This window comes from Rhincodon typus, chromosome 5, assembly GCF_021869965.1.
Source record: "Rhincodon typus isolate 14 chromosome 5, sRhiTyp1.1, whole genome shotgun sequence".
Taxonomy (NCBI): Eukaryota; Metazoa; Chordata; class Chondrichthyes; order Orectolobiformes; family Rhincodontidae; genus Rhincodon; species Rhincodon typus.
Window position 1 is genome coordinate 35,294,718 of NC_063336.1, and position 26,568 is coordinate 35,321,285.

Consider the following 26,568-nt stretch of genomic DNA (forward strand, 5'->3'; position numbering starts at 1 on the left):
CCCTTCTTCAGAAATTTCTGAAGAAGGGTCTAGGCCCAAAACGTCAGCCTTCCTGCTCCTCTGATGCTGCTTGGCGTGCTGTGTTCATCCAGCTCTACACCTTGTTATCTTTAGTTCATACAATGCACCTAGCCGCTAAGCTAGGTTCAAACCAGTTCACTGAAAGTCGCCTTCTAATAGGTAAAAAGGGAACTGAGGCAAGAGTGAGATTAAACTCAAGATTTTTCTAATACAAAACAGTAAAGCTTTAAGGTAATAAAACACATACAAATATAATGTAATTCTTTTAAAGAGTAAATACTAAATTCAATTATATTAACACAAAGTTAATGAGCAAAGGAAGCTTTGGATATACTGTGATCTGTGCCAGGTATTGCTAAAAGTGCTATGGGCCAATGTCCTACAGTACTAACATACCAAAGTAATGGAGTGGTAAAACATCCTTTCATACTACCTAGTTACTGATTTAGCTGTATCATTGTAGTACGTAATGAATAGAGGACAGGTTCTTTCCAAAAGAGGAGGAAGAATGAACTCGGCAAGGATGGTATCCTCAATTTACAACAGTGAGGACAGAACCATGAGTAAGTCTTATGAGTGTCTGGCAGCAGATGGGACTTGACAATTGTAAGGAATAGAATAAATGCTTAAAGTCTAAACTGCCAGGAAAAAAAATCTGCATCTGGATTCAACCTATCCGTTTGTAAACAAGACTCTTCAGACAGATTGTGCAGTCTTTTTTATTTGTGAGGCAGTTTCCACGAAAAGAGACAATTGGAAAAAATGAAGCTAGTCATAATGTTCCAAAGCTTTCTAGACTCAGTGATTGTTGGTTTAAATTGGAAAATAATAAAAATCACTCCATTTATTGAAGAAAATGGAAGGAACCATAGAATACAAACCTGTTCACTTATTGTCAGCTGTGGGGAAATTACTGAAAGTTCATCAGGGAACATGACAGGAAACTTGGAGAAATACAGGAATATTAACAAGGGAATTACCTGGGAAATATATTTGTATGTACATATTGGCCTTGGAAGTAATACAAAGTAGATTTGCTGGAATGTCATCAGGGCTTAAAGGCTAAATTGAAGTCAGATTGCATAAACATGACTTTATTGCTCTTAGATGGTCGAGGGGTAATCCAATTGAGGTATTTAAGATGATTCTTAAAAATTGCAATAGCGTTGAAATGGAAAAACAAATTGTTCTATTGGGGGAATCCAGAGCAAGGTGGTGGGAGGCTGGGTGCAGTCTTAAAATTCAAGCTAGGCCATTCAAGAGCTAAATGAGGAAATACTTTTCACTCAAATAGCACTGGAAATCTAGTAAATCAAATCACCAATCATGTGGTTCTGTGTTAAATTAAACTTTCAAGACTAAGATAAACAATTTTTTATTAGCTAAGGGTATCAAGAGATAGAGATCAAAGACTGATAAATTGATTGGGATTTCCACTCAACCGTGATCTAACTGGATGAAGGAACAAATTTGAGGGAATGATTGGTCTGTATTGATAATAAGTGCCTAATCATTAGTCCTCAAAGTGAGGAATACAATTATGGGAGAGACCATTTTACGACTTCAGATGTGCCATCATTAGGTCAGTTGACCAAATGCACAAGACTACTTCAAAGAAGATGAAAATCTACCAGTAATTGCCAACAAGAATACAAAATAAAACTAGCATGTTTATCCTCAAGCCAGTTTATTTTTGCTTAAAATTCATCAGTTTTTTATTCTTCCATGGGAAGTGGGTGTTGCTGGCAAGGCCAGTATTTGTTGCCCATTCCTAATTGCCCTTGAAATGAATGGTTTGCCAGCCATTTCACAGGGCAGTTATTAGTCAAAACACTTTGATGTATCTGGAGTCACATGTAGCCAGATGAGACAAGGATGGTCATTCTTCCCTAAAGGACGTTAGTGAACCAGATATTTTCTATGACAATCTGTGATGGATCTGTGGTCACTATCATTGAGTCTACCTTTTAATTTCAGATCTTATGAATTGAATTTAAATTCCATCAGTTGCCTCAGTGGAATTTCAACCCAGACTGCTAAAGCATTATTCTTGGCCTCTGGATTACTAGACCAGTGATATTACTGCTTTGGTCTCATCTCTCCTTCTTCCCACTATAAAGAAAGGAGAAAGAGAAAAGGAGAAACACATACAATCTATTAATATTATAGTGTGGAAAACCAGATAAGAGCACATTAAATAACTGAGTCCGGAACATGGACCTTAGATGTAGGAGTGGTCCATTTGGCCCATCAAACCTGCTCTGTCTTCAGTGTTCAGGGCTGGTTTGATTGCGGTCTCAACTCCACTTTCCTCTCTGCCCCTCATAGCTATCTACTTCCTTATCATCAAAAATCTATCCAACTCGGTCTTGAATGAATTTACTGATGCAGTTTTCATCACTTTCTGGGGAAGAACAAGGAGGTTATGTGCCTGAAGGTTCTTAAATAATGGTTTCAGCAGTATATTGGCTGAGGCAGGGACAGAGCCTGCCAGTGCCATTGAGTTGGAAGTAGGTGGTCTTTGTGATGGAGAAGTTATGAGGTCAAGGCACAGCACATGGTCAACAGAATGCCAAGATTCAGAACAGTCATGTTCAGTCTCAGACGACAGCCAAGGTAGGATAAGCAATTGGTAGTTAGGGCATGGAGTTTGTGGCAAAGGTTATAAGAATGGATCTAGTCTTTGAAATGTTTATGTGGAGATTCACACTAAAGTCTTCTTGGGGCTTGGGATGGGGGTGAGGGGGGAGGTGTAGCACTTCCTGCGGTTGCAGGGAAAAGTGCCGGGTGTGGTGGGGCTGGAGACTTTCCACATCAAGCAGATGTTCACCTGCAAGACTTTGCACATCAAGCAGATGTTCACCTGCAAGACTTTGCACATCAAGCAGATGTTCACCTGCACATCTGCTAATGTGGTATACTGCATCTGCTGTTCCCGTTGTGGCCTCCTCTACATCGGGGAAACCAAGCGGAGGCTTGGGGACCGCTTTGCAGAACACCTACGCTCGGTTCGCACTAAACAACTGCACCTCCCAGTCACGAACCATTTCAACTCCCCCTCCCATTACTCAGATGACATGTCCATCCTGGCCTCCTGCAGTGCCACAACGATGCCACCCGAAGGTTGCAGGAACAGCAACTCATATTCCGCTTGGGAACCCTGCAGCCCAATGGTATCAATGTAGACTTCACAAGCTTCAAAATCTCCCCTCCCCCTACCGCATCCCAAAACCAGCCCAGCTCGTCCCCGCCTCCCTAATCTGTCCTTCCTCCCACCTATTCCCTCCTCCCACCTCAAGCCCCACCCCCATCTCCTACCTACTAACCTCATCCCGCCCCCTTGACCTGTCCGTCCTCCCTGGACTGACCTATCTCCTCCTTAACTCCCCACCTACACTCACCTTTACTGGCTCCATCCCCGCCTCTTTGACCTGTCTGTCTCCTCTCCACCTATCTTCTCCTCTATCCATCTTCTATTCGCCTCCCCCTCTCTTCCTATTTATTTCAGAACCCCCTTCCCCTCCCCCATTTCTGAAGAAGGGTCTCGGCCCGAAACGTCAACCTTCCTGCTCCTCTGATGCTGCTTGGCCTGCTGTGTTCATCCAGCTCTACACCATGTTATCTCAGATTCTCCAGCATCTGCAGTTCCTACTATCTCTGAAACAATATACCTCAGAGTCTGCTGGAGGCTGTTTGCATTGACTGGTAACTTCGGAATTCATCAAGATACCATCCTATGTGTCTATAATATAACACATTGTTCAAGGATTGCTTAAAGACCTGATACTCATCATTGAAACCGTTCTAGGACTGGCAAATTACAACCCTTATTTTCTTTTTGATTTATCCCTTAACTGTGTCTCCCTGTCTGTGAGAAGATCGGGTTTAAATGATAGACCTAATTAGATTATCGTGTATAGCTTTGCTCTGCTAAAGTTAAAGTATTATTAATAAGTTGTTAATTTCTGTTTAAGTTATGAACTTGGTGTCTGATATCTGATACTCATAAAATCAGGATAGGAACAATTGGTCAATTTTTAGGATCATTTCATGCTTTAACTTCACTGTGTTGCAAATCTAGTTTTTGGAGTCCAATTGGGTCTGGCTAGCTATCTCTGTATCGTAATGTGCTGAATCCTAGAGGTGTGAATTAAAAGTTGACCAAAAATCAGACTTATACATCATGCAAACAGAGCCTTCAGTCCAACTTGTCCATGCTGACCAGATATTCTAGATTAATCTAGTCCCATTCACCAGCATTTGACCCATATCCTTCTAAACCCTTCCTATTCAGTTACCCATCCAGATGCCTTTTAAATGTTGTAATTGTACCAGCCTCCACCGCTTCCTCTAACAGCTCATTCATGCGCCACCCTCTAAGTGAAAATGTTATCCCTTAGGTCCCTTTTAAATCTTTCTCCTCTCACCTTTAAACCTATGCCCGCTAGTTTTGGACTCCCCTAGCATGGGGAAAAGACCTTGGCTGTTCACCCTTTTCATGTCCCTAATGATTTTATAAACCTCTATAAGATAATCCCTCAGCCTCCAATGCTCTAGGAAAAATTGCCCCAGCCTATTCAACCTTTCCCTATAGCTCAAACTATCCAACCCTGGCAACATACTTGTAAATCTTTTCTGAACCTTTCAAGTTTCACAATATCCTTCCTTTAGCAGGGAGACCAAAATTGAACATAGTATCCCAAAAGTGGCCTAACCAATGTTCTGTACAGCCGCACATGACATTCCAACTCCTATACTCAATGCACTGACCAATAAAAGGGAAGCACACCAAGTCTGTACCCCAAGATGTCTTTATTCAGCAACACTCCCCAGGACCCTAATATTAAGTGTATAAGTCCTGCCCTGATTTGCTTTACCAAAATGCAGCACCTCACATTTATCTAAATTAAACTCCATCTGCCACTCCTCAGCCCATCTGATCAAGGCCTCAGTGTACTCTGAGATAACCTTCTTTACACTCTACTGCACCACCAATTTTAGTGTCATCTGCAAACCTACTAACCATACCTCCTATATTCACATCTAAATTATGAAAATGAGAAGAAGCAGTGGACCCAGCACTGATCCTTGCGGCAAACTGCTGGTCACAGGTCTCCAGTCCAAAAAACAACCTCCACCACAACCCTCTGTCCCCTACCTTCTAGCCAATTTTGTGTCCAAATGGCTAGTTCTCCCTATATTCTATGTGATCTAACCTTGCTAACCAGTCCATCATGCGGAACCTTGTTGAACACCCTGCTGAAGTCCATATAGACAATGTCCCCCGCTCTACCTTCATCAATCTTCCTTGTCACGTCTTCAAAAAAACTCCATCATCTGGCAACTTTCAACCAACGCAAGTCAGTCTGAGGCCATCCAGGATAAGAAGTTAACAACAAGCTTTTTGCAATATTGTTTCAATGTATATGACCTAAGTTACTGTACTTCAAGGATCAGTTTTGATGTTCAACATTTAAGCAGAAATGAAGCTTATTTCTCTCGACATCGAGATTACTATAACTTTGTACTCACTGCAGATACGCTGTTTATTAGGCTTTCTCATGCAATGTTAAGATAAATGTACAACTGTTGGTTTATTGGCCTGATTCCTGGTTTGCTACAGAATATATCCTTCCTCCGAGAAAGGATGAAGATACTACATGGCACCATCTGATACAAAAGTCAACCACATCAAAACCTTCTGACTGATGCCCAGGATTGGTCATATATACCCAGATATTGTTTAATTAAAATCTGACTCTATTTTGCAGAGGCCAGCAGATCTGCTTTCAGTAGTTACTGGTGACCCTGAACTCAAATAAAGTACCTAGCATAAAAATTTTAAAAAATTAATAGCCTTTTAAACAAAATCCTAAATTTCTATAAGTTTAAATGCTTGAATTATTTAGCTTCTAACGTTGTTAAAAATGTAACTATTCAAACATTACAATTAGCGAAATGTAGTGCAGTGATGGTTTATAAATTTAAAAAAATCTGGTAATAAGCAGCTTTATGTATTTTCTGGTAAAATGAATTGAATGTTTTGAAGTTTTTTTTAGTAACTACTTAGTAGACAACACTATTTATCATTGAACTTTCAAAATGATAAATTCCATTGAAGTGGCTTGATATTTTCTCTAAAATATGAATTCCATTCTAACTGTGTAATTCTTCCCCCATAAAAAGTTAAAAAATGCTTGATAAACTGTTAACGTAAAAAGCAACAAGATTTTAATAAAGCTTTTGAGTTTAATTTTGCACAGAGGAAAATAAAGTCATACATCCAAATCTGATTAGTAGCATTAAGTGGGTGAAACTGAAGTGTGCAATTATAACACGGTGGAAAAAAAACGCAATAAAGTCTAGATGTCTACTTTGTAAATAGAATGCAAGATTGTATTCAGTAAATTTTTTTTGTGTACTCAAAGGATCTCCTCCAAACTTTTGACAAGTTGAATTCCTTCCATAAGCTTAAAAGTGCGATCTTAGTTTTCTACATCTGAATAGGCAACCAGGTCTGACAATAGTGGCCAACATCAAATTAGTTTTCAAGATCATAGAATCCCTACAGTGTGGAAACAGGCCCTTCGGCCTAACAAGTCCACACTAACCCTCAGAGCATCCTACCCGGACCCATTCCCCATAACCCACCTAATCTGCACATCCTGAACACTATGGGTAATTTAGCATGGCCAATCCACCTAGCCTGTACATCTTTGGACTGTGGGAGGAAACCGGAGCACCTGGAAGAAACCCACGCAGACATAGGGAGAACGTGCAAACTCCACACAGTCGCCCAAGGGTGGAATTGAACCCGGGTCCCTGGCACTGTGAGGCAGCAGTGCTAACTAGCTTAAATGCAGAGTGATTCTGCATCAGGTTCTTCTGGAATTTCTCATAGCATACAATAAGAAAAACATTTCTACAGCAGCACTTCCCAAAACCTTTTCCCCTTTACAGCTCTGTTTTTATGCTTGAAAATTGCCATGACTGGATGGTGATTGAGGGTAGACCTGTCAGTGCGGCAAGAGGGAAGCAGTGGGTCATACTGGAGGGGGAGGAGGGTTGGAGTAGAATATTTGCAGGGTAAATCATCTACTTTTCACAGATGTTTTCGGAACAAGAATCAGGTTTCAATCAGTCAGTTAAACCATGGCCATTATTTTAAAAATGTGATGATTTAAAGGGGTACACAACCGTTAGCTCTTGATCTGAGCTCTACAGCAGCCATTGCTGCCGTGGAGCTTGTGACCCCCGGAATTTCAGCTGGAAACTGACAGTTTTGGGAGCCCCATTCTGGAGCCTGGAAAATATAATTTTGCTTTTCATTTTACTGCCCAAGCATCGCTATGCAAAATGGCCAAGTTGTACATTACTGGCATCCATGCATTTCACACTTTGATTGCAGTCAAAAAAAAACTCAAACTCATTTAATACCACAAGTTCAGAAATTATGAAACAATCAGCCAGAATCCAAGAAAAGAATGTGAAAATAAGGCTTTAAAGAAACAACTCATTTTTAAACAGTTAAACAACATACAAAATGCTAAACTGAGTTCTAGCGAAATAGCATCTACCAAAATGTCAAACCTGTTTCTTTCTCCACAGATGCTGCATGATCAGCTGTGTTCTAGATTTTTTTTGGTTTTGTTTCAGATTTCCAGCAACCTGGAGGGCTTTGTTTTTTTTTATAAATTAAAGAATAATTGACTGTTGTTCGGAACCGGTACAAATACAGAGTTAATTTCTCAGCGACATTTGACCATGTAAATTAAAACTGATCAACTGAATCAGTACATTAGGACATGCCAAATTAACATTAGAATGTACAGATGTGAACTTGGTAGAAGAAAATTATAGCAACTTGAGTCAAGCTAGCCTGTAACAACAAGGTTTGTGCAGATGCACAGATGTATTAATGTACAAGAGGACAGAATAGTAGGATATGTGTGGATGCCAAGTGCATACCTAAATCCACCTGTGCTGTCAGAATGAAATAATTTCTGAAAAACAGGTTAAAATTTTAGAAGTCAAAAACGATAAAACTCTTTCACACATCTTTGTGGATTGTTAATACAGTGGTATTAGCAGAGTGTCCACAGAAAGTTACATGTCTATCAGCTACTTGAAGGCCAGATGAAAATAAATAATTTAAATATTAAGAAATAATCTACATTGCTAGTAGTAAAAGGAAAATCACAGTAAGCAGTCTTTTTCTTTGTTACAAGTTTAGTCAGGTACTAACCCGTATATGCAGGATATGTCAAATACAACATCTATCATGTCACAGCAGAGTTCATAAGTCTGCATGTCTACTGGTATACTGTCTGTTGCAATGTAGATTTTGCTGACTACATCAAAGAGGAAGGCTTTTTCAATTCCTGAATTCTGTAATAAACAAAACACTGTCAAACGTAAAAATGGCAAAGACATTAGTGTGGTGTTGATAGTGAAGGGTGAATTAAATGTGTTAATGCAATCCCAGGTATTTAAAAAAATGTGAACAACTGGTGCATCCAAAAGCACACAACAGGAGCAGAAAATTGACAAGGCAACTGAGGTGTTTCCTTTTTTTTAACTGCAGTGCTACCTTGTGATTTTTATTGTTAATGTCAAAAGCGTAGCATTAAGTTTTGGAGTTGAGGTAGAATTTTTATATCGTTTTGCTTTACAGTTTTGCAATAAAAATTAGGTTGAGATGAAATCAACATTATTGGTGCACTGTTTAAATGCAACTCCACATTGATGCTGACTAAACTGTTACTTCTAGTATTTTCTGTTTTAATTTAACAGTTGCAGTATTTTCTTTACTTATCAATTTCAACTGAAAATATGTCAGGCTTGTGATATTTCAGACTTGAAAATATGTCAACCAACTGCCTAATGTTGCCAGTTGGGAAAATGCTTGAGTTATAAAGGGTACTGGACAGCAGAAAAATAATGATAGGGTTGGGCAGAAGTAACATCAATTTATGAAAAGGAAATTATGTTTTACAAACCTGATAATGCCTTTTAAGGATGTAACTAGCAGAATAGATGAGGGAAACAAATGGATGCGGCATCTTTGGATTTTCCGAAGGCTTCTAATAGGGTCCCACGCAGGAGGTTAGTTAGCAAAATGACAGCACATCGAATTGGGTAATATACTGGCATTTCAGCATTGGTTAAAAGACAGAAAAACAGAAACTAGGAATAAATAAATCATTCTAAGGTTGACAGGTTGTGACAATTTGGTACCACAGCGATCAGTGCTCGGACCACAGCTATTTACAATCTATATCAACGATATGAATGTGGTAACTCGAATGTAATAGTTCCAAGTTTTCTGATGACTGATGGAGTGGATGTTCTTGAAGAGTGGATAGGTTTAAGTTTCGTCATCTGAAGATTTTTTTTAAATGCAGAAAGAGTTTAAAAGGAACAATCCTTCGCTGGGCTGTCATGATTGACAGATGTAGGTTAGAGAAAGTCACTCCCATCTGGTCACTAAATTTCAATAGAATTATTTGTTGATATTTTCCCCAGGGCTATTATTACAAATGCTCAGCTGAATCTCAAAGGTTAAACTCTCTCAGCAAGTAGTGCTGAGATCACAGTTTAATCAATAGTTTAAAGAAACCAATAAAGGATTATGCATCTTTAATTAAGGGTCTGAAGAGAAGTGGGTTTGTTTTTATACAGGAATGACCACTTGAGGAGACTTTAAATCTTTCAGTTGATTTTTAGATAGAAGTTTTTCTGTGATCCACTTTGTAGGAATGAAAGCTAAAAGTTTTCTTCATTTCCACACGTCTCCTGAGGTTTACTCACAGTAGATACTGGGAGGGTGATTATGTGAATGTGATGTGGCATGGGAATCCAGGGGGGCCATGCTTGGTGGCATGATGGCACCATGGTTTCATGATGGTATGTGAGGCCACATGGATTGGTGGCATCATCTGGTACAGAAGGGTAATGCGATCATGAGAAGCCATGTATATGGGAGGGGGGCATAAGTTGGCATGGACGTAACATGGGAGATGTGGGAAGGGTGAAGGATCGAAGGCCCAACAGCTTCCAGAAGAACTGGGTGAAGTCCCGGTAAACCAACACAAACCTTCCTCACAGATCACCTTGGTGTTTGCCAGCAGCTCTGGCCATCTTGAAATTGCTTCCAGGGTTGACAAACCTGACTCTATCTTGTTCCACCTCTCCAAGACGAGATTTTGATCAAAAGGGATCCATTAAACTGGGGGTGGTCTGCCAAGTCAAGAAATTACTCGACTTGAGCTACACGCCTCAGTAGCAAAAATCTGATCTTAGATGTTTGCATCTTTCCACAAATTTGTGATGATATAGGTACTGTAAAGCAAGATAGATTTGTTGATCTGAGCACAATAAATTGAGTGTACTACCAGATACAAATTGTTCTGTCCTAAATTCTTCCTATTATTTTCCCCATAACAAAAGAGACTTGGATCTACAATATTTTCTGCAGTTGTTACTTACTTCAACTGAAATTCTAGGAGCCAAACATTATATATAAGACAACAGGCCTAAGTTAAAAATAACCTGACGCAGCATTGAATGCACCACAAAAAAAGGTCCAGCATACTTCTGCTCAAAAAAAGGCAATATAAAGCGTATTTGTAGTGAGACAATGCACCTGAGTTGCAACACATAATTGATTCAATATTGCTGTTGAAAATATGAGAGAGATATAATAAAATGTAAAATAATGGCCATAAAGGGGACTGATTAGGTTTGTTAAGCACTTCAGATGTACTTCCATCTTTATACTGTCTGTTAGCAATATTCAATTTCTTTTCAATTAATATGATCAGATTAATGTATGCTTGTAGAACTGATATGAGTGTATTCCTTTAAGAATAAACTAAAATGTTTTTAGAAACATACCAAGCAGCAATACTTATTAAACAGAACTTACTGAAATGAAGATGTTTAGAAGATTCTCTAAAGTCGGAAGCTGAGGAATCAGTTTCTGCACCACTTTACTAAATGCTTCAAATATTGAATGGTCATAAATACTCGTCAAATAGAAACTGTAAAAGAAAATAATGCAAAACTTTTTAAAACTATTTTGAACAATTATTGGTTATCTCTTAGTAAATCTAAATTATGATTTGCTGAGATTTTTTTTAATATTTTATCATGGAAAGTGAGCACTGCTGACAGGGACATAATCCTTGATTCTCCTACAGATCAAGCATCTTTCTATCTCAGCCTTAAATATACACCTTCCATTATTTTGTTGATGATTGAAAGGAGACCAATGAAGTGGTAATTGGCTTAATTGGATTTGACCTAGTGTTTGTGAACAGGACATACTTGTGCAATTTCACAAATTGTCAGGTAGGTGCCAGGGTTGTATGTATCGTACAACAGCTTGGCTACCAATATGGCTAGTTTTGGAGCACACATCTGCAATACTATAGCTAGGAATGTTTTCAGAGCCTGTAAACTTTTCTATATACAGTCCTTTCAACCATTTCTTGAAGTCATGTGGATTGAATTTACTTGGCTGAAGACTGCGATATGTTATACATTTGGGGACCTCAGAAGGAAGCCGAGACAGGTCATCCACTTGGCAATCTGGCTGTTTAATGCAAATGTTTCAACCTTCTCTTGTGCACTGTTGTGCTATTTTCCCTTTCAGTAAGGATGAGCATATATGTAGAGACCCCTGTCCCCCTGTTAGGTGTCAACTACCATTCACAGCTGACTATGACAGAATTGCTGAGCTTTGGTCGGATCTGTCAGTCATGAGATTGCTTACCTCTATCACATGCTTATGTTGTTCAGCATGCAATTAGTCCTGTACTGCAGCTTCACCAGGTTGGTACCTCATTTTTAGGTATGAACCAAGGTTGATCCCTTGCCTTGACGGTAATCATAGAATGGGGGTCACACTGGGCCATGAGATTCTTCTTCAGTATCCTAATTTAATTTCCAGGAGCAATCATTATAGCTCGCCTCCTTCACTAGATAATACTTGTTAGTGCTTTCGGAATGAATAATGCTCTTGACCTTTGTGTGATGTATAGCAAATACATTCCAGTCAAATACACAAGCATGTACTAAATATACAGCCCAATATATTGATTTTTGTTGATGGCAAGTTGAAATTACATGCAAGGTTGGCAAGATGTACAAGGCTTGAAATACTGATCAGGACAGTAAATGAAAAAATAAGTTTCATTTATATCACATCTTGCACTTTACAGTCAAGTTAAGTATTTTCAAGCGTAGCTACTGTTGTAACGTTGGAAATACAGCAGCAATTTGTCCAACAAGCTTCCACAAAAATCAATGTGAAAATTACAATTATTGGCCTTTTACAAGATTAATTTTCATCTTTTGTGTCAGGATGCATGTAGAGTTACAAATGCATTGTAGCATAGTTATAGAAGCCATTTAATAATCAAAATCAGGAAGTATATTATGATCTGTTCTTACCTGAGGTGAATTTTTTCCAAGCCAGCATCTGCAAGATCATCATTTGCTCGTTGGTGAATATCTCTTTGTGTTTCTATCTTGTGATCATCAGATAAACCATCTACTTTATGGATGAAAACTTCAAAATTGATTTCCTTATTTACTTTGAATGCTCTGGAAACCGTGAGATGCAGTCTGGCCAAAGCCTCCATGTAATCGTCCTAGGTTTCATTAGACAAAAGAAACTCACCACATGTACTTTGGGCTAAACGTGGATTGAGACTCAAGTGCTTTTTCTTCTGTTTATACCATTTTTTCCAAATTTTTTGTGTTTTTTTTTGTTTTCTTTAATATCCAGAAGTCTGCTTACACACAACTTTTTTTGCCATCACAAAATCATGCTATTTTTGTTTCCTCTATTAATCACCACCAGTGATTCACATATGTTTTCCAATTGATTAATTTACCTGCAAAGTCCAGTGAACGGCAATGCAGACCTTCAAAGATGAGGGAGAGGGGAAGGACTTTTTTGATTTTAAATGTTATTAACTGGCCATGAAGGAGATAATGAGCCAATTGGCAAAATGAGGTGGTGGGTGGATGGCGGTGAGCTGACAGTTGAAACAACACAATTTTTGATCTCTGAAAGATTGCTAATCTCTGCTACACATGGTCAATAGTTCCTCTAACAAAGTAGGCTAAATCGTCAGTGCTAATGTTGAACAAAAATGTTCAAATATTTTAGCTCTTCAAAAGGAAGGTTTCTCATTGAGTTTTTTTTCCCTTCCTCCTTTGCCCATCAATTCTCTGCATGCTCTTCCCCATTCTCTTCGAGCATTTGCTTAGGTTTCACTGCCACTGGCTCCACAGGCCCTGCTCTTTTTCCAGCAACTCATCTAAGTTGCCCTTAATTATGTGAATTATGCAGAAGTCTCGAAAGTTAGTGTTGGCATGTCTTGATGATGCCTTACAGCCAAGCATCTCATCTGTTCTTAATCCTATTTGAGCCAAATGCAATTGCAAATTTAAAACAGCATTTTGCCAATCTGACTTCACTATAGTTTCTAAAAATGCATTATTAAAAAAAAGGAAATTGATAACCAACAAAATTAAAAGTCAAATCATAAAAAGAAACAAGGACAAATAAAGAATGGCGACCAGTGACACCCGTATCAGTGACAGAATAAATAAAGCACGCTGATAAGTTACAAGTTGTCTCTTATATACTTCTCTTATAGGAGTCACATTGGCTTACAAAATCTTCTCTGATAGCTAAGAATATCTGATCTATTCAGACCAGGAAGGTCTTCAGCCTAATTCCTACTAATATTCACTCTTTATGTGTAACTTCACGAACATCAATGAACACAGGGAAAAAAAATTCAATAAGCAGTACAAGTACAATACAGGTAATTGTACTTATCTGAATACTTTCACGGGTGAAATTATAGAGACACAAGAAGAGTTATCATATGCTTTGGTGATTCGCAATTAGCATTCTTTTCGGGCACACTAGAAGCTTTGGCCCAGGGAATACTGAAATGTGGGCAAGTGTGGCTCTGTAAGCAGAAGTGATGGGTCAGCGTGCACTGAATCAAAAGGTAAGCTTGTGATTTTAAATCAAATTTGTATCTTAGATTTAAGCACTGAGATGGGTGGGAAGTTGCAATGGAGGTTGTATCAAAACAATTTTATTTTTGCTGCTATAGGTTTACTTTTTTTAAAAAACTGATATTATTGTGCAGAAAATACTTTCATGTGGATAAGGGAAGATTTAATGCCATATGAAATTAGAACTAAAGCACAGGACTTATCAAATGAACAAGATAGACATTTAAAGGAACAAAATAACAAATGGTCACGACAGGCACGACTTTTAGTACAAACATTTCAATTGTAGTAAGTCAACCTCCAGTGGCATTGGTTGTGGCAAGTCACAAAGCAAGTTTCAGTTGAGATTTTTACTAATTATTCAAGTCTAAGTAACTTACAAATTTCCTCCCTAGGATCCATTCTAGTGATGCTCCCCTATCCTTTTGACACCTTCCATAAAACCAACTTTTACATTTGCCCAAACATTTTGTGACACTTACACTATGATCATCATCAGGCATACTCCTCCCTTTCTGTCTTTGTTTTCCTGATCAACTCCAAATATATCCCTGCCCACTCTAACACTTCTTGGTTAATATTATTTTTACTTTGCACTACTGCCTGATTTGCAATACTGTAACTCCCAGGCTGAGAGTTCTTTGTTCATGGAAAGTAACATTTCAAATTGTTTTTTGAAATCTAATACACTGATAAGGAGACAAAAGTTGTGCACAGAACTCCAGATGCAGTTTAACCAAGCTCTACACAATTGAAGCAAGACTTCATTATTGGTGCATCCAAACTTTGTTGCAAAAAAGTATAACATTCTAGTCGCCATCCTAATAGCATGCTCCACCTGCCTGAAAGCCTTTAGTGAGTGACTAACTGATAAGGACACGTGGGCCCCTTTGTACACCTGAACCTTTCAACCTCTTTTTAAAGTACTCTGCATATCTGTTTCTCCTACCAAAGTGGATAACTTCACACTTTTCTATGTCATACTCCATCTGCCATGTTCTTGTTCAGTCACCAAGTCTGTGCAAATCCTCCTGAAGCCACTTTACATCTTCCTCACAACACAGATTCTCATTTAGCTTTGTATCATTTGCAAATTTAGAAATATACGTTTGGTTCCAAGTTATATATCAACCATTTAGATTGTAAAAACCTAAGGACCAAGTACTGATCCTTGAAATACCCCATCAGTCACACCATGCCAACATGAGAATGACCCATTTACTCCTACTCGGTTTTCCATCTTATCCAAGCATTAAACCATGCCAGTTTAAACATTACAGCCAATCATATGTGCTTTTGCAATTTTCCTAACCATCCTCCTCTGGGGGACTTTATCAAAAGCCCTCTGAAAATCTAAGTATACTACATCAATCAGCTCCACTTTATAGATTTTGTTAGTAACATCTTCAAAAAAAATCAAGTTCCTCAAACGTGATTTCCGATTTGCAAATCAATGCTGACATTGCCCAATCAGATTCATTGTCAACCAGGTTTTAGCAAATTCTTTACTACTGATATAAGGGTAACAGGTTTGTTGGAATCATAGAGTCAGAGAGATGTACAGCACAGAAACAGACCCTTTGGTCCAACTCGTGTAGATATCCTAAATTAACCTAGTCCCATTTGCCAGCATTTGGCCCATATCCCTCTAAATCCTTCCTATTCATATACCCATCCAGATGCTTTTAAATGCTGTAACTGTACCAGCCTCCACTACTTCCTCTGGCAGTTCATTCCATACAGGCACCAACCTCTGCGTGAAAAAGTTTCCTCTTACATCCCTTTTAAATCTTTTCCCTCTTACCTTAAACCTATGCAGTCTAGCTTTGGACTACCCTACCCTGGGAAAAAGACCTTGACTATACACCTTATACATGCCCCTCATGATTTTATAAACCTCTATAAGGTCACCCCTCAGCCTCTGATGCACCAGGGAAAAATGCCCCAGCCTATTCATCCTCTACCTATAGCTCAAACCCTTCAACCCTGGCAACATCTTTGTAAATCTTTTCTGAACTCTTTCAAGTTTCAAAACATTTTCCTCTAGCAGGGACGAGAATTGAAGGCTATATTCCAAAAGTGGCCGAACCAATGTCCTGTACAGCTGCAACATGACCTCCTAACTCCTATACTCAATACACTGACTAATAAAGGCACAAACGTATCAAACGCCTTCTTCACTATGATGTCTACCTGCGACTCCACTTTCAAGGAATTATGAACCTGCACTCCAAGGTTTCTTTGTTAGGCAACACTCCCCAGGACCTTACCATTGAGTATATAAATCCTGCCCTGATTTGCCTTACCAAAGTGCAGCACCTCACATTGATCTACATTAAACTCCATCTGCCACTCCTCGGCCCATCGGATAAAGGTCTGATGTTCCCTGTTTCCCCTCTTGCTTCCATCGTAAATAGTGGCAGGACATTACTATCCTCCAATCATTTCAGAATCCATAGACTTTTGGAAGATAATCACCAATGCACTGACTCTCCATAGCCACCTCGTTCAACACTGTAGGATTTAGACTATCAGATCCTAGAGATTTGTCAACTTTCAGCCCTGTTAATTTATCCAGTGCATTCTCTTACTAATATTAATTTCCTTCAACTCCTCACTCTCTCTAGACATTTGGATCTCTAGTTCTTGGACATTTTTGGTATCTTCCTCATTGAAAACAGATACAATGTATCTATTTGTCTGCTACTTCTTTATTCCCAATTGTAAATTCTCATGATTCTGCTTATAATGAACCCATATTCGTTTTAGCCAAACATTTCCTTTTTAAATACCTACAGAAGCTTTAGCAGTCTTTTGATTTTTTTCTCTAGGTTGCATTAATATTTTACTCTCCCTTATTAGTTTTTTCAGTTCTCCATTGTTGTATTCTATAAACCACTCAATCCTTAGAATTACTGCTATATCTGGCAACTTTATGGGGCTTCTAATCATATACAATCCTGAACTTCCTTTTTTGACCAGGGTTGACTGACCTTTTTGCATTTTTACATCTTGAAGGAATATGTATAGTTGCTGTTTGTCATTTAGTAGTTATTTAAAGATTATCCATTGCCCAAATACAGTCTTGTCTTTTAATGCAGTTTCCCAATCAATGTAGAACATTTAAAGCTTCTGAAGAAAAGCATTTATTAAATGCTTGTAATGGGTTTTACTCCATTAGAGCCCATTCTTCAGGTGTCTCAAGAATTTTATGTCATTTACACCCTGGTAACTGCAACTAATCAAATTAGGGCTGGGGTTAATCCTTGATGGAAGATAATAAACATATGGTAAAAATATTCCATATCTGACATCTACTAAACGTTGCATAGTACTTGAATGTTGAATAGCAAGAATCAGTTCCTATAAAATCATCTGTAGCATGCAAATGTAAAGATTTAAGTATGTTACCTGAGCATCAATCACAAATATCAAGGCCCCAGTCCCTCTGAAGATCATCTCATAGTCAAATGTTGGATCAAAAAAATCAATCTGCCCAGGAAAATCCCAGATCTGAAAATTAACAAAAGAGCTGTTGGCGATATCATCCCGACAAATTTTGTTGGTACTTTCTAGGAAGAGCGTCTCATTAGGTGACATTTTGTGGAAGACAACTTTCTGGATGGAAGATTTTCCACTTCTTCTCAGTCCCATTAGCAGGATCCTGGGTTTGACATCCGTGCAGTAATCATCACTGAAGTGCATTACTAAAAGGAAAAATTTTAAAAGAAGTTTCAAAAACTTATAGAAGTATTCTTGTCGGATGGTGAGTAATTTAACCACACCTTTAATTCTGCAGGGAATAACACATTCATTACACTTTCACCTGCTCACAGTCTTTCCATGGGCATTTGCACTAACATTTATGGTGCTTCAAAATGTACAACAGCATTGCACCCACTTCAAGAGCACGTAATTGTATAAAACCTGACACAATCAACTAAAACAATTGTTTAAGACAGAGTATAAACCAGTAATTTAGCATACTTCATTCAATTCCAAATGATATATGGAAAGCAAACTACAAATTGAAAGAGGAAGTGTTGAATCGATAGAGAGATAAAAGAGATATGAAAAGAAAGGAAAACATTATATTTTATACATATTATTTCATAACAGTTATTAAACACAATTAAAAATTGGAAGAAAGGGCCTCCACATTGGTTAAGGTTAATTTTCAGAGTAAGATTATTGTGCCATTACATCAGATTTCTGGTAAGATGGCAGTGGAGCAGAGTTTCTGAGCCCGGGGCTCATCTGCTCTGTCCACTTCTTTATTGCATTTCTTTTCTTTTTTTCTCTCTCTTCCATTTTTTTTTCTCTTTATTTTGTTTTACTTACCTCTTGGTGAAGAGCTCAGTTGCAGCAATGGCATTGGCAGCAGCAAGTGGGCCCAGAAGCATGAACTCGAGTAGGCCCAGCGGCGCAGACTTGTGGCAGCAACATCGGAGGCCAATTTGGATTCCCAGCAGCTCCTGCATCGACAAGGCCGTCCTCGTGCTGACTCATGGCTGCCGCTGCAGAGGCAAGTTTGGGTTCCCAGCAGGGTCTGCTTCCAGTGCAGATTCATGGTCGAGGCCATGGCGGAGGTGAGTCTGGGCCCAGTACAAAACCCAACAGCTGCATCATCAAGGTGGGCCTGAAGCGGACTCATGGCAACAGCAAAGTCAAGTTTCAGCTGGTTCAGTGTCTGACAGCATTGGTGGCGAGGCCCAGCAAGGACTCATAGTGGTGAGGGTATCGGTGATGGTGAGATGGCACCAAAGAATAACGACTTTTGTTTCAGTGGTGATGCGACGAAGGGGGCTCGTGCTGGGCCAGCAGGCCCATGGCCCGTGATGGAGCACTTAACAAGAAGAAGTGTAAAGTTGGACACTTTCTTTAATTCTTCATTTTCGTGCCTTTATATTCTATGTTTTGGTTTATTTTTCTGTGTTTAAACATGGCACCAAAGAGTGGCAACACTATACAACATTTTTCATTGTATTTTGTAACAAGCGGCACGTGACAATAAGTCAATCAAATTAAATAAATTTTAACTCTCTGCTCATTACTTCAGTGTAGTTTCCAGCCATTATGTCTCCACAGATATGGTAGGAACAATATTCTATCCTTTCAGGTCTGAATTAGGACACAATTTAAGCCCATTTCTTAATATAATCTTTTATATTGTAATCCAGACACTTTTCCTGAAATTGTTGTTTATTACTAAAATAAACAGCACTGTATCTCACAATAATCTCCTTCAGTTGTGAATTTCAAAGTAAATTTATGATGGGGTTGAAGGTGGGGATTAATTAAATCCAATAAATGGCTTGCCTGCCACCAGCCACCAGTCTATGCCCCAACTGCAATTATACCAGTAGCAGAGATGACTATGATCATTCCACGTGCCAGTGATTCAACTGAGGCTCTTATGTGGGCAACTAATCACCACAAGCACCTCTTACTGTCACTATGATTTAACTAAACAGCAGAATAAGCCCACACCAAGCACACAGCCCAGCATGTTTTCCTGCCTGCAATGATGGTTAGGTAAGTTCTCTCCTTAACAGTTCCCTAAAAGCATTAGCCCCAACCATGCTCTCCTCCCTGTAAGGCCTCTCAAACCACAGCTTCCCAGCCATTTTGCTCCGCTCAGGAGATCTGTCAATACTAAGCGAGACCCCAGTACACTTATTCAAATGCTGATCCAGTTCTACACACCTCTAACTCCAAGTTTTGGCAGGCTGCCAGCCTCTGGTGGGCTAAAAGTCCTCCTCTGTGGTGGGACTTCCTGCCCTGGAGTATAGAAATACCGCCAAGAATTAATGGCCAACTTAAGCAAACAATTATAGTCTTGATCTTTAATCCAAAGACTTTTCCTGAAGTTATTGTTTAAAAACATTTGCATGCCAATAAGATGAGTACTTCAAGACAGATCGATAGCTGAAATTCATGCTGTCTTTTAGACAAGGAGCAGGGAGTCCAATACTTCACATAATTCAGCTCCCGGTTTCTTTGGTTTGTTTGATCTTTTTCACTTTTAGCAATCCACTTAAATAAGAATGTAGACTCATAGCCTGCAAATTCTTTCTGATTAAAATATTGGAAATTATTTTGTTTGCAGCATTCATATTTCTGTGTGTTATAATCCAGAAAGTCCATTGGTGTAAGATAGAATTGGACCCAGTCTTTGCTCACATTTATAAGAACTTACAGAGTTATGCATTATAAGCATGAACCTCCGAACATAAACATCACAGATTTAACTGGTGTCATTTATAGCAGCACAAGTGAAATACCAGTTAATACATAGTACCTGCATACAATTAAACACAATTAATATATGACTGAGACACATTGGGGTTCTTGTGGTGCAATGGTAGTGCCCTATCTCTGAGTCAGAAGGCCCAGATTCAAGTCATTATCTACTCCAGAAGTGTGTGCTAACATCTCTGAACAGGTTGACGAGAAAATATCTACAACTGACACACTGCCAAGGCTAAAAAAAAGTAAATATTCTCCAAGATTGCAATCCAATTATTGTTGGAAGCAAGTCAATACAGTGTGGAGCTGGAGGAACACAGCAGGAGAGGCAGCAGCAGATGAGCAGGAAAGTCGACATTTTGGGTTTACACCCTTCATCAGGACTGGGGAGGGGGAAGGGAGCTGGGAAATAAATAGAGGGAGGAGGGCTGGGGCTGGGGGAAGGTAGGTGCGATGGTGATAGGTAGATGCAGGTAAGGGGTAGCGGAGATTGGTCAGTGCGAAGGGTGGGGTGGATAGGTGAGAAAAAAGATGGACAGGTTGTGTCAGGTCAAGGAGGCAGGGATGAGAGGGAGAGTTGGACATGGGATGAGGCCAGGGGTGGGGAGATTTTGAAACTGGTGAATTCTATGTTGAGGCCATCAGGCTGTAGGCTCCCGAGACGAAATATGAGGTGTTGTTTCTCTAGTTTGCATGTGCCGTCATTGTGATACCGGAAGAGGCCCAGGACGGACATGTTGGAAACAAGCCCAGTTGACCAAGAGCTCACTTACTATAATCCCTAAGATACTGATTATAGGCTTATATTGAAGGTTTTACTTCTTCTGTTGGGACCATAGAAATCTTTAGAAATGGAAGGTTTGGAAGAAGAATCTGTTAAGGCATGAACTATGTTGATAGTGCCAGTAGCAGTAGGAGCAGAGAGTCTTTATCATGGAAACACAGAATGGTCACTGCACTAAGGTGTGCCATTTGTTATATTCTATCGTCTGTCTGCAAGAGCCATTCAGCGAGATTCCACACCACTTTCTTTTTCCCTACAGTCTGGAAAATCTCTCTCTTCAGATAATTACCCAATTATTTGTCTCCTCAACACATTAAGGCAGTGCTTTCCAGATCCTAAAGATAGGCTGTAAATAAAGCTTTTTTTCATGTCACTATTGGTTCGCTCAGCATTCAATTCATATATGTATTTTTCTAGTTTATGACCCTTCCACCAATGGGAACAGTCTCTCCCAACCCACTCAGTCAAAACCTCTCATGAGTTTGAACACCTCAATTAAATCTCCTTCCAATTTAGATATCCTGTGATGAACCTAACACTTTGCAACAAGTCTGTATTTTCTTTTTATTTGAAGACCCCTTTAAACCCCAAAGTGAAACTGAGTTCTGGGAGGAAATGTTAACGACGTTCCTGACAATGTTCCAGAGGTGGCAACGGCCCAGTGATGTTATCGCTGGACTATTGAATCAGAAACTCATAATGTTCTGGGAAGTTAAGTTCAAATCCTACCATGGCAGCATTTATTGAATTTCACAATATCTGAAATGAAGAGTCAAATGACAACTGTGATGTTCATTGTTGGAAAATCCTATCTGGTTCACAAATGTCCATCAGAGAAGAAAACCTGCCATTCTTACCTGGTCTGGCCTATATGTGGCTTCAGACCCACAACGTGGTTGACTTTCAAATGCCCTCTGAAATGGCCTAGTAAGCCAGTCAGTTACATTAATCAATAGAAGGTTTCAAAAAAGGAATGAAACTAAACTGACCACCTGGCACTGACCTGGGAATGGAAGTAATAATAGCGAACGCAGTCCTGTCAACCCTTCAAAGTCCTCCTTATTAAGATCTGGGGCTAGTGCCAAAATTGGGAAAGCTATCTCACAGACCAGTCAAGCAACAGGCTGATATAGTCATACTCACTGAATCATACCTTACAGGCAATGTCCGAGAACGCCACCATCACCATCCCTGAATATGTCCTGTCCCACAGCAAAACAGACCCGGCACAATGCGATATAGTCAGGATGGAGTTGCCCTGAGAATCCTCAAAATTGACTCCTGATGCCACTAAGCCTCATGCCTTCAGGTCAGACATGGATAAGGAAACCTTCTGTTGATTTCCACGTACTGTCCTTCCTTGGCTGATGAATCTGCGCTCTTCCATGTTGAATAACACTTACAGGAAGCACTGAGGGTGGCAAGGGCACAAAATGTTCTGTGGTTGGGGAATTCCAATGTCCATCATCAAGAAAGTCTTGTCAGCAGCACTACTGATCAAGCTGGCTAAGTCGTAAAGGACACTGACAATTGATTAGGTCTGTGGCAGGTTGTGAGGGAACCAACAACAGGGAAAATCATACCTGACCTCATCCTCACCAATCCACCTGCCACAAATGCATCTGTCTATGATAGTATTGGTAACAGTGACCAGCACACACTCCTTGTGAAGAAAAAGTTCCACCTTCACCTTGATGCCATCTTAAATTGTGTTATGTGGCACTTTCAACCATGCTTACGACCAAAACTCTACCTTCTGACCTACACCCAATAACCTTGGACTCCCTAGTTAGTCAAGAAATTAACTCTGCATAAAAATATTCAACAGCCCTGCCTTCATAGTTGTCTGAGGCAAAAGAGTTCTAAAGACATGGCACCCTCTGAGAGAAAAAAGATTCTCCTAATCTGTGTCCTAAATGGGTAACCCCTTATAAACAGTATTCCTTAGTTCACTAACTCTATTTCTCAATTTTAACTTTTGTTTTTCTGTCTGACTCTCTTGGAGGCATTTCACTCAGGTACTCATTCACCACTAGAACACGAGTAGATTATCTGTCAAAAGGTTTAACCAAGTTAACTACCGTAATACTTTCATAGCTGCCTCTCACTTTGCCCTCTCGACAAAGTTGAGCTAATTCAAAACTCTGCTGCCCATATCCTAATTCAGAGCAAGTTAGTCCACCCATTACCCTGTGCTTGCTGACTTACATAGATTACTAGTTCTGCAGCACTTCAATTTTAAAATTCTCATCCTTGATTTCAAATTCCACCATGCATGCCCCTCCTCATCATTTTTAAGGTAGTCCTCCAGCCTGACAATTCTCCAAGATTTCTGAGTTCCTCCAAATCTGGCTTCATGCATGTCTTCAATTTTCATCACACCTCTGGCAACTGTGCCTTCAGCCACCTTAGCTCTGAGCTATGGAATATTCTCCCTAAGCTCTGTACCAGGCCCCAAGATGTTTCTGAAAATCTACCCACTGTCTATCCTATCGTCTCTTCATGTAATGCTGCCAGCTGCTGTTTGATGACATTCCAAGAAAGCTCCTTAGATCGCTGCAGTATGGGACAGGTGCTGTATAAATGTAAGTTGTTATTGCATTTACCCAGTGCAAGTTTTTTATTGCATTTATTTGACATTAACTTGTATATGTTGCAAATAAGGTGGTGAAGTAGCAGAAACTAGGCTTGATTTTTGATTTTCCTCTCACAAGTCTAAAAGTCCTCTGTTTCCTAGGAAGGGGTGAGCGTGTTGGTGAAGTTGCATATCGGCAATGCAGCATATGACCAGTTTTTCCTTGGCTTACTGAGTTGGGCTAATTTGTCAAATTCACGGGAAAAAGGTTGCTGTCATCCCATCGTGGTTAAAATCATTAGTCAAAGGCAAATACCCAAGCACTGATACTATATTTAGGCAGACAAAATAGTAGCCAGTGAAGTTCAGCATTTGGTCTAGAGCTAACCTTTGACATCACTGATCCGTATAACTCCAAGCCACAGAACACAGGGACAAACCTGTAGCTGAGTCCCTAGTCCGTGCAGGATTTTGGCCTCGGCCGCAAGCATTCCTTAACAGCACTGCAAGAGGAAACGTGCGCTATTTTGATTGCTGCTGCAGTTTGAGGTGACAGCTTACCACCATCATCTCCCCAAGGTCAGTTAGAGTCCGGCACTAAATACTAACTCTTGCCATCGATGCTGACATTCCATGAATAAAATACCTCCACTCCCCACCCCCCTCACTCCCCCCAAAAAAGCAGGGATGCGAAAATTTAGCTAAGATTCCTCCTCTTTGTTACTCTTCTACCGAGAAGCATCTCAGGACATCGGTTAAGATTAGGCATATTCTCCACTGTCAGGATCGAAAAGTGTGATACAGTACTTATCGAAGGAGAATGGTCTCTTCGGGATAACTGGTCCCTTGGAAAGCTGCAAAGAAAATTGGTAGATAAACACTGTCTAAGTCCTTAATGCAAAGCGTAGTAACTGAAATATATGCTCGATGTTAAATGATTTACTGATCCCGACTGCATGATCTTGATGGGGAGTACAATACTTAAATGTAACAGTAGTAGAGACACGAGTTGATTCTCAGAGGTCATTAGTTGGGTTGCTGATTGTCTGGTACATACCCTCGTCGGGTGCCACTGGGTTGTCGGGGTCACCATCCACCATGTCACATTCAGCTTCCCCTCCATAAGCGAACTCCAGTCCGATAGAGCCGCAGTCCTCCACCGCCAACTTATTCATTCTATGGCGTCTTACTTCCCAGCCAAGCCTTAGTTAGCAAACAACATTACTGAGCTTCACCGTCACCTGATAATGAGAAACCATGACGAACTTTCACCTCCTCTACAGAAAACATCCGGTGTCAGAACTGTAAAAGGGAGTGTCTTTCTAGCGGGGACTTCGAGTGGGTCTTTCAGACATCATTGCCACTTCACTGGCGTTAATCCTTCGCAAACAGTTGTATTTTAAAGCCAATTTTGCCACGGGTGGAGAAAATATTTTAATCAAAATGTGACAAACGTTTATATGTAGTGTAGTTGAATATATACACAATCTGTTCTGTCATTACTGTTACTGCGAACTGTTTGTTTTTCTGGGCTAGACTGTAAATGTTTTCTGAAAAAGTAATTCTACTCTCATTCTGTTATACGTAACGGTTCTCTCTCTCTTCAGGTGTTGTACCTTTCTCCTTTCAATCCGCGATGATCGCACTTAAAATAAAATCCTCGTTCCATTTGCCAGCATTTGGCTTGTATCCCTCTAAAGCCTTCCTATACATATACCCGTCCAGACGCCTTTTAAATGTTGTAATTGTACCAGCCTCCACTACTTCCTCTGGTAGCTCATTCCATACATGCACCAGCCTCTGCATGAAAAAGTTACCCCGTAGGTCCCTTTTAAATCTTTCCCCTCTCACCTTAAACCTATGCCATCTAGTTTTGGACTCCCCTACCATGAGGAAAAGACCTTGGTTATTCACCCTATCCCTGTCCCGCATGATTTTATAAACCTATATAAGGTCACCCTTCAGCCTCTGACGCTCCAGGGAAAATAGCCCCAGCCTATCCAGTCTGTCCCTACAACTGAAACCCTCCAACCTTGGCAACAGCCTTGTAAATCTTTTCAGAACCCTTTCATGTACCCACTTACAATGGCTTCTCTTTTCCCCACATCGTTATCCCCAGTGTATCTGAAGAATCCATCCTTGGTTTGCTCATCCACTTGCTGTCTCTTGTCAGCATCATCCAGGAACACAGACATAGTTTTATATGTATGCTGAACATACCCAGCTCTTACCACTCATCCATTGTTGCTACTTTATTGGATTGTGTATCTCATATCCTGTACTGGATGAACAGATTTTTTTCAATAAAATATTGGGAAGACTGAAGCCATTTTTGCACCTTTTGGTCCAAATTTTGGTCCCTAGCAATCAATTCCATCCTTTTCCAGGCAACAGATTGAGATTAAGTCAATCTGTTCTAAACATTATGTTTGATACCACCTTTTATTCGTACCAACACATGACTTCCATTTCTACCTCTGTAACATTGCTAAACTTTGCCCTGAAATAACTTCACAGAGGTTGGCATCCCATCACCTTTATTTACACATGGAACGTCCTTGACAATGATCCAGCTTTCTCAGACCCAGCTCTCAGAGTGAACAGAACCTCTGACACTCCTGTTTATTTCTGTCGGGCCAGGGCTCCCTGATTGGACCAGATTTACAGCCCCAGTCAGGGAACTCATTTTCTATTAGATCCACCTTGCTGACCTCATTACAATCACTACATCCCTCCCCCTCTGAGTCTGAAGGCACAGGCCGATCTTTCTTTTGCATTTCCTCCTGGGGCATTTTAGCACTGGGTTAGGTTCCTCCAACCCTGCCTCTGATTTGGCAGTGTGTAATGCACAGTAGCTCACCTCTTGTTCCTGGATTGTCTCAGAAGAAATTCA

General features: G+C 39.9%; 1 protein-coding gene across 4 annotated transcripts in view; it reads right to left on the reverse strand.

Moving 5' to 3' along the window:
* The window catches only part of LOC109934795 (ras-related GTP-binding protein D-like), a 32,994-nt gene extending 7,983 nt beyond the window's left edge, over nucleotides 1–25,011 (reverse strand). The window contains exons 1-5 of one of the 4 annotated variants that reach the window (XM_020533465.2): nucleotides 24,733–25,011; nucleotides 17,479–17,580; nucleotides 12,478–12,677; nucleotides 10,949–11,063; nucleotides 8,267–8,409 (exon numbers count right to left, since the gene is read on the reverse strand). In XM_020533465.2, coding sequence (XP_020389054.1) covers nucleotides 8,267–8,409; nucleotides 10,949–11,063; nucleotides 12,478–12,677; nucleotides 17,479–17,580; nucleotides 24,733–24,798 — 626 coding nt within the window. In that variant the 5' untranslated portion in view covers nucleotides 24,799–25,011. Of the gene's footprint in view, nucleotides 1–8,266; nucleotides 8,410–9,021; nucleotides 9,168–10,948; nucleotides 11,064–12,477; nucleotides 12,678–17,478; nucleotides 17,775–18,408; nucleotides 20,393–24,732 lie in introns of those variants that run through there. The other 3 variants (XM_020533463.2, XM_048597196.1, XM_048597197.1) reach the window with 3 other exon arrangements.
* Between the last annotated feature and the right edge of the window lie 1,557 nt (nucleotides 25,012–26,568).